The sequence below is a fragment of the Lolium rigidum genome, chromosome 6, assembly GCF_022539505.1.
Source record: "Lolium rigidum isolate FL_2022 chromosome 6, APGP_CSIRO_Lrig_0.1, whole genome shotgun sequence".
In the NCBI taxonomy this organism is placed as follows: domain Eukaryota; kingdom Viridiplantae; phylum Streptophyta; class Magnoliopsida; order Poales; family Poaceae; genus Lolium; species Lolium rigidum.
In genome coordinates, this window is record NC_061513.1 from 353691169 (window position 1) to 353698907 (window position 7739).

The window sequence follows — 7739 nt, forward strand, 5'->3', positions numbered from 1 at the left end:
GTTTATTGGGGTGTCGGTCATATTTTGAGATCACACCAACATGTCTAATAATGTGCCGGAACATTTTAAAGCCTAATACAACTTCCGGCAACTCTGTGCTGGCACATACACACAAGGTGTTGGATGGGTGCCTCGGACCCTCGTGCCACGTAGTATTTCGGGGGTGTGGCCATCATGTTAGCAGTACAACCGACAACTTCGTACTTAGTGAGATGTTTGGGATGCCGTCGAAGGTGAGTTGCCATCTTTAATGGAAGCACAGTTCCCCACACGAAGACACCTCGGATACCACTGCCTTATCCTAATATTTAGCACCCTCTTCGCTCACACCTCCACCATGTTCGCCTCCACACCTTCGATGCACATGCCTCCACACTCAAACAATGCCACACCGTCTAGCCACCACCTACTCCATGCTAGGACGCAACGTCAGTGTTTCGCTAGCGTCGTCGCGGCCCGAGCCTCTGGCGCAACCGCAACTGAGCCTATGGCCCCGCCGCAGACCAAGCATCAGCTCCAGCTGTCGAACTTTGGTTTGGATAACTTCTCCGATGACTCCGAGTTTGATGAGTGGAATGAGGCGTTCATAGTGGAGCTTGCGGAGGAGGATGAGGAGGAGTTCGTTGGGGACCCGGAGCATGCGAGCCTGGTCTCCTTTAATGCGGCGCGGGACTGGAAGATCCGGGATCAAGTCCTCGAAGAGATCGCGGTCGCCATCTCATGGCAGCCCACATAGGACGATGGCTGCCTTGTCATGGCAGCCGAACGACATAAGTTGCTCGAGCACAACGGTCAGCGCCAGGCAAAGAGGTCACCCGCAGAACCTGGGTCACCAGAACGAGTAGTCTCGCTTGCATCTATATTGGGATGCTCTGAAAGCACGATACAAAATGGAGGCGATGGAATGGAAATGGAATTGAAAACACGTGTCGCTTTGCGGAAGTTAGAAATAAACTCCGTACTCCATCCAATTCATATTAGTGAACTCTACTTTATTTAGATTCGTATAAATCTAGTTAAGTTTTTGAACTAGCACCTAAATATAGTTGAGCCATTTAATATGAACAGGAGCCGAGTAGGATCAAGCGAGTCGCTTATAATTCCACACGGTTTCGGACACCCGGCACATCATAGTCCAGCTCCCAGGCGAAAGCACAAGCTTATTCACCCTTGTTCAAAAAAAAAAATCACCTTTTGAACGGAAACGAAACGTGACCGGGAAAAAGGCGATGCGTACACACAAAAACGATTCTCGAAACAAAATATGTGCTCGCACGGAACGAATGGATGCTTGGACGGCCGGCCGGAAATGCAACGAAATTGGTTTTCAGTCGGGCCGATGCCGCGGTTTAGCACGTACACCGAAGATGGCATGCCAGTGGCAGTGGAAGGGAGCGCACCGAGTTACCACGTACACGTTGGTGCGCGTGTCAACCGAGAGACCCAGAGAGAGCCACAAGGGGACAAGAGAAAAGGGCAACGCGTACGACCACCTGTGCTGCCGCTGCAGACTGCGGCACAGTACTCGCTCGTCGTATGTTTAGTTTGGATAAGTCATAAATTTATAATTTGACCAACTTTTTACAAGAAAGCAACAACATTTTTGAGCTAGATTAAATAAATACATTCATCTTAAAATGTAGTTTAATAATATAGTAAACGTCACCTATGTTTCTATTTTTTGTTTAAAAGTTGATCAAATTTGAAGAATCTTGACTTAGCCAAAAGCTAAATATATACTTATTCGCCGGCACCTATATTATTTGGTCAAAATCAAACATTCTAAATTTTGTCTAATTAATAATAAAATATATCAACTTTCATATATGAAACTAATATTATTAAAATCAGATATGTTTTCATATCACATTTGTATTATGGATATTAATATATTTTGCTATATGATCGGCCAAACTTTATAAAGTTTAACTTTAACTAAAAAACTATACAAACCAGTGAACTGAACTTCTTGTATATACGGTATATAGTATGCGTGCCCCGCCTTCTCTCCTTCCTTTTTTCCTGATATCGTGTATCAACGATTCCTTTCTTTGTCATCAAATCCAGTTCTAAAATTTAAAACTTTTGTAGATTTTAAACTATAAGTTATTTGTGAACCGTTGAAATATATGATTTCATAGTGAAGGGGGCTTCAAAGTAAGACTAATGTTGATAATTTTTTGATAGTTTTTGAAATTTGGCTTTGAAACTTGATAAAAGTCGGTGAAATTTAGTGAAAATTTAGATAGTTTTTAAATCATCATGTTTGAATGTGCTAGAGAAATAAAATTTTGACTCCTGAAACGTGATGGATTTTTCTTTTGCTTTCAAACAACTTGTTTTCACTCTATTTTAAACTTAGTTCCTCATAGTTAGAAATTATTTTGCATTCTTCTTATTTTTTGGAGACTTAATTGTTTTGAATATTTTTTTTATCGAGTTTTATTGTGCATCATCATGTTTAAATGTGTTACGGAACTCAAAATATGAATTTTTTCGAATCACACACTTGTTAGGCTTGTTTGAATGATGTTATCTGTAGAATTCACATATTCAAGCGGATTGTTATTCTGAAATATGTTCTAATAATTATGGTTCTTTCAAATCTAAGAGCATCTCAAGTTGCATCCGCCAAAGAATCGTGTGATGAAAGTGTTGGATTGGTTGTTTGGAGGATGCCATGGTGTGGTGATGCGCTTGGGGGCGCTCGTTCCTAGCCTCATCCTCCAAATGCAACCCCCAAACAAATATCAAATTAAAAGTCGTGTCCGGTATCCCTATTAGAGCCCTTGTGTGCGCAGGGGATGGGCAATATTTGGGACGCGTGACGGGATAAGATTAAGTGTCCGACCTGCCATAAATCTCTTTGGGGGACATTTTAGGAGTCCTACTATAGATTTGCTCTTACACACTACAAATTAAATCCATCAATTTGTACTACGAGGGAGTATTGTGGGCAGTCTAACAGGAAACTCAAAACATAGACCGAGCTACATGTATCTCTTTATTTTATAACACCCAAAATTCGAATTTCATTGTTTCAAAAAGAAATCCGAAACAAAATTCTAGAGGTAGCTATTAATGTATAGCATAGACGTATAAAATCTTAACAACTACTTTGTATTCTAAGCTATATAAAAATGACAAAACCTGACAAATTTGGTAGTGAATAGTGCAACATTATATACCTAGCCATATTTTGTTATTTTTATGTAGCGTAGAATATAAGCTAGTACATATTTAGATTTTAGAGGTTTATAGTGTACATCATTGACTATCTCTACAAGTTTTTTCTAGATTTCTTTTGAAATTTTGAAAGACAAATAGTAATAAGCATTTAAAAGTAAAAAGCTACATGAGCTCGGCCTCCATTTCTCCACCCTATGCAAAAAATAACTTTGAGGTGCTAGTCTCAAAGCAAATGTAGGATGGATCGGTGTGCAGGCCAGATTTGCGCCGTTCTCATACACAACATATTTTACGACAGGAGTACTGAGAATAGCAGGCTCACCTATTGCTACTACAAATACCAGAACAAAACGTCACAGATACTCCTGTACACGTAGTACTACGTAAGTACAAACCAAACTAATCACCCTCGACAGATTAGGCCTCTATATCGTCCTACCTAGCTACCTAGTCGACTGATCACTGAACGTAGCTACTACTTGCTCTTCAATCACGCGGTTCAGCACACCCTTCCCGATAAAGCTAGAAGCGCGTCGAGCCTAAGCTGCGGCCACGCGACCCTAGGCAGGTGGCAGCGCCTCCACCGTCGCCGCCGCGTCGGCCGGTGTGGCGCCCTTCTTGGAGGCGGCGGCTGCGGCCGGGCCGACGGCGGCGCGGCACATGGGGCACGTGGTGTGCGCGCGCAGCCAGGCGTCGACGCACTCGGCGTGGAACAAATGCGCGCACTTGGGCAGCCGCCGCACCGTCTCGCCGCCCTCCACCTGCCCGAGGCACACCGCGCAGTCCGCCGCAGCCTGCGTGTCGTCGGCCCCCGGGACGATGGTGGGGATCTCGTACTTGAACGTCGGGAGCGCGGCGATGGCGGCGTCGCTCATCCCGCGGCGCTCGGGCCCCGGCGAGGCGCCGCCGGCCTCCGGATCCTCGGCGCGCTGGCTGCGGGTGCGGCAGGCGTACCAGACGGCGAGGTAGAGGAGGAAGGTGGCGAGGCCGATGGCGAAGGAGAGGCCGATGAAGAGCACCCGCGACCGGGTGCTGTACCTGGAGGTGTCCGTGAACAGCCACGACGTCGGCGCGTTCATGGTGAAGACTAGCTAACTCGTCGCTCGCGTGCACGAAAATGGCTTCGATCTCGAACGGCTTCCTCGCCGGCAGGCCGGCGTGGGAACCCAGCAGGTTTTGAACTGTGCACGCGAGATATGCGCGTTTCTTTTTCTTTAGGTGGCGTTTCTGCTGGGGCGAAACGGCGCGGAGGCCGTATATAAAGGAGCCGGAGCCGGGTGGGACGTCACAGATGGCCAAGGGGAGTATATGCGTACGTGTACAGGAGTATCTGTGACGTCGATTTTCTGAATTCTGATACCTGTACTACGTAGAGTACTACTAGTATTACCAATAGGCGAGCTAACTATTCTGATATTATTATTTCAATTAAGTGAATGAATCTGGTATATACTCCCTCCTTTATTATTTTCTTCGGGTTTTGGGTTAAGTCAAAGTCAAATTCTGTCATGTTTATAACCAATAATATATGATAAAAACATCAAAGTTTGTAATATCAAATGTATATAATACGTAGGTTTACTAATTTATGACGGTTCTAATAGTACTCCCTCCCTCACAGTTTATTAGGCGTACACGTATTTCTAGATCGTAAATTTGATCAAATTATCATTACTTATATATTATAAAATCATATCATTAGAAAGTTTAGATGTTCTATTTTCTGATGATATAATTTTTGTATTATATAATTTAAATTATATAGGTCAAATTGGTGACCTAGGGATACGGAGAAGACTAGTAAACTAAGGAGGGAGTATAGATTTTACACTGTAGATGTTGATATTTTCTCAAACTATTTGGTCAAACTTTGAACTTTGATTTTGACTAAACCTAGGATGCAAAGTAATTGTACGTAGGGAGTAGTGTACCGAAACCATGTTGTATGGGTAAACTGGAGAGAAAAGATTGAGATGCAAGATGATTTTATTGATCTCATGACATATAGGGGTATGGGGCGTGGCAAAACCCTAGGAGAGTCGTACACGTGTACTATACGTAGCCTAGGGTTTTCTTATACACACATACCGTACATGCCATATCTAGTTATTTCAGATTTCCAGCACCCCTGCAGTCTGAGTGTTGCTGGTGATAGACATACTGGATCAAAAAACTTCAAACATTGCAGTGGGCAAGCTTTTTGTTATGACGTCAGCAAATTGTTGAGAGGTCGGCACATGTAGAACACGAAGCTAACAGAGAGACCTTTTCGCGTACAAAATGAATATCTAATTCAATATGTTTTGTACATCAATGATAATGATGAAAGGGTTCTGAGTGAGATACACAACTGATATGTCATCGCAGTACACCACAGTAGCGTTGGGTATATCGAAGTGAAGCTCACCAAGAAGTTGTCGAAGCCGGCAACATTCAGCAAGACTCGCGATAGTGTGGTAATCAGCTTCTGCCCCTGGGCGAGAGATTGTGGGTTGTCTCTTTTTCTAGACGAAGAGATGAGGGATTCACCAAGAAAGACATAGTTGTAACACTCTGAAGAATAGGATTTCGGAAGGTAGAAGTAGAATATGTGCATTTGCAGCTCATACATCTCAAAATGAGGGGAATTTTCAAACTTTTGTTTTGGAAAGACAGAGTGATTGAGTTTGAACTCTAGTCTTGGATTTGACCTAGGGTAACAACAGGATTTGATTTCAAATTTCAACATGACCTTTGTACATTTAAGAAATGTGGGGAAAATAACATCACCTTAATATTTTGAACTCTTGCAATTAGTTGTACCAGTTGATTGATTCACAATTTAAAGTCAATTTTCAACACACTTTATTTGAATTCAAATACTCTTAACCAAGACCTATGTCTTTTGTATATATTCACAGATATTTCAAAATAACACATACAAATGATCTCAAATATCATATAAGAATTGAATTCAAAATTTGAAGTTTAAATTACTCGAACTTGGATTCAAATTAAAACATTCATAATAAATCAAATAAAAATGACAAAAATACAAGAAAAATTGACAATGTTCCAAATTGAATTTTTATTCATCCAAAAATAAATACATAGTAATTTACAAGATGAATCAAGACATATAAAATTCCAGAAGTAAAACCCTACTGCAAATTACACAAAAATGAAAAATAAGTCATGTCTACATTCCTATCTTCACATTCATCTCAATCTTCTCAAACCCGCAATACAAAAAAAGGACAGACAAAATGAAATGGTTATGTTAAACTGTTGGGTTCACCTTTGGTGAATCCATTTCTTATAGAATGTAAAGAAAGAGATTTTAAGAAGAACTCCTGGAATCATTAAAAACATATCTGGGATTTTAAACATCAAAACAGAGGGTCCTTCGAACCATCCAGTCCATTAACTTAGCATAGGGGCAACGACAAAAGTTTTGAAGTTCACAAGATCATGCTCGACATCTTATCTTAGGCAACAATAGTAATCAATAAAGGCAACAAGGGATAGGAATAGACATCTTAGGCAACTTAGGCCAAAATAATTTGAATCCAACTTAAGGCAACAGTCAAAAAACTCTCTAAACATTTTTTACTTGGATCCAAAGCTCGCAGAGAATAACAATGAACAAAATGAACATTATTTAGTTAATCAGAACATTTGACAAGTCTTATGTATAACTAAATAATCTAGCAAGACCAAATAGGAAGTCAGTGATACATAGGAAATTATTCCTTAAACATTCCAGCAAAATCTATTTAAGATCACAAGTATCATTACAGAAAATAATTCATAAAAGGAAAAGCCCCTTGTAATTGTTCGAATTGATCCCGAGACAAAAAAATAATCAGTAAACTGACATGCCTGTTTAGGCTAACTCACAACCGACCTATAAATGAGTTAAATACCCATAGATACATCACACATACACCAGAGACCACATTAGAGAGAAGATTAATAATAATGCAAGCACCTTAGTATCCAATGCATGGCATTGAGGTGTCAATGTCATAGTCACGAGGGCATACTATAAATATCTATGACCCACGACCCCATAGCCTCACAACCCATAGCCTAGCTTAAATTAGAAACACACACTAGCCAGTGAGAAAGAGCCTGAGGGAAAGACGAGCTAAGGAGCAAGAAGGCAAGGACGAGAGCGAGTAGTTCTTATCCAACATCAAGGAATAAGAATGGATACTCTCCAAGGTTTACCACTAGATTTTTAGGAGTAGAAGGAATAGGAATAGAGAGTTTAGGCACTGATCCAAAGGATGAAAAATTTGTGAAAGTACCGGTCGAGCATGTATTCCATGACTCTTATTATTTGGAAGCAACACTAGCACCCATTAGAGTTTAATGATGTGCACACTCATTGCTGAGGGTGCTTCTCGGCAATGCCCTCTGATAGGGGCTTAGGGTTGATGGAATCCTACAAGCTGACACGAGACATCGGTTCACAGACAAGCGGGGAGAGCGATTTACCCAGGTTCGGGGCCCTCGATGAGGTAAAACCCTTACGTCCTGCCTGTCTGTTCTTGATTATGATGATA

At 41.5% G+C, this 7739-nt stretch overlaps 1 protein-coding gene across 1 annotated transcript; it reads right to left on the reverse strand.

Moving 5' to 3' along the window:
- Nucleotides 1-3749: 3749 nt before the first annotated feature.
- LOC124664984 (RING-H2 finger protein ATL39-like) lies at nt 3750-4268 on the reverse strand. The gene has a single exon (XM_047202385.1). The coding sequence runs from the start codon at nt 4266-4268 to the stop codon at nt 3750-3752; it is 519 nt and encodes a 172-aa protein (XP_047058341.1).
- Nucleotides 4269-7739: the final 3471 nt, after the last annotated feature.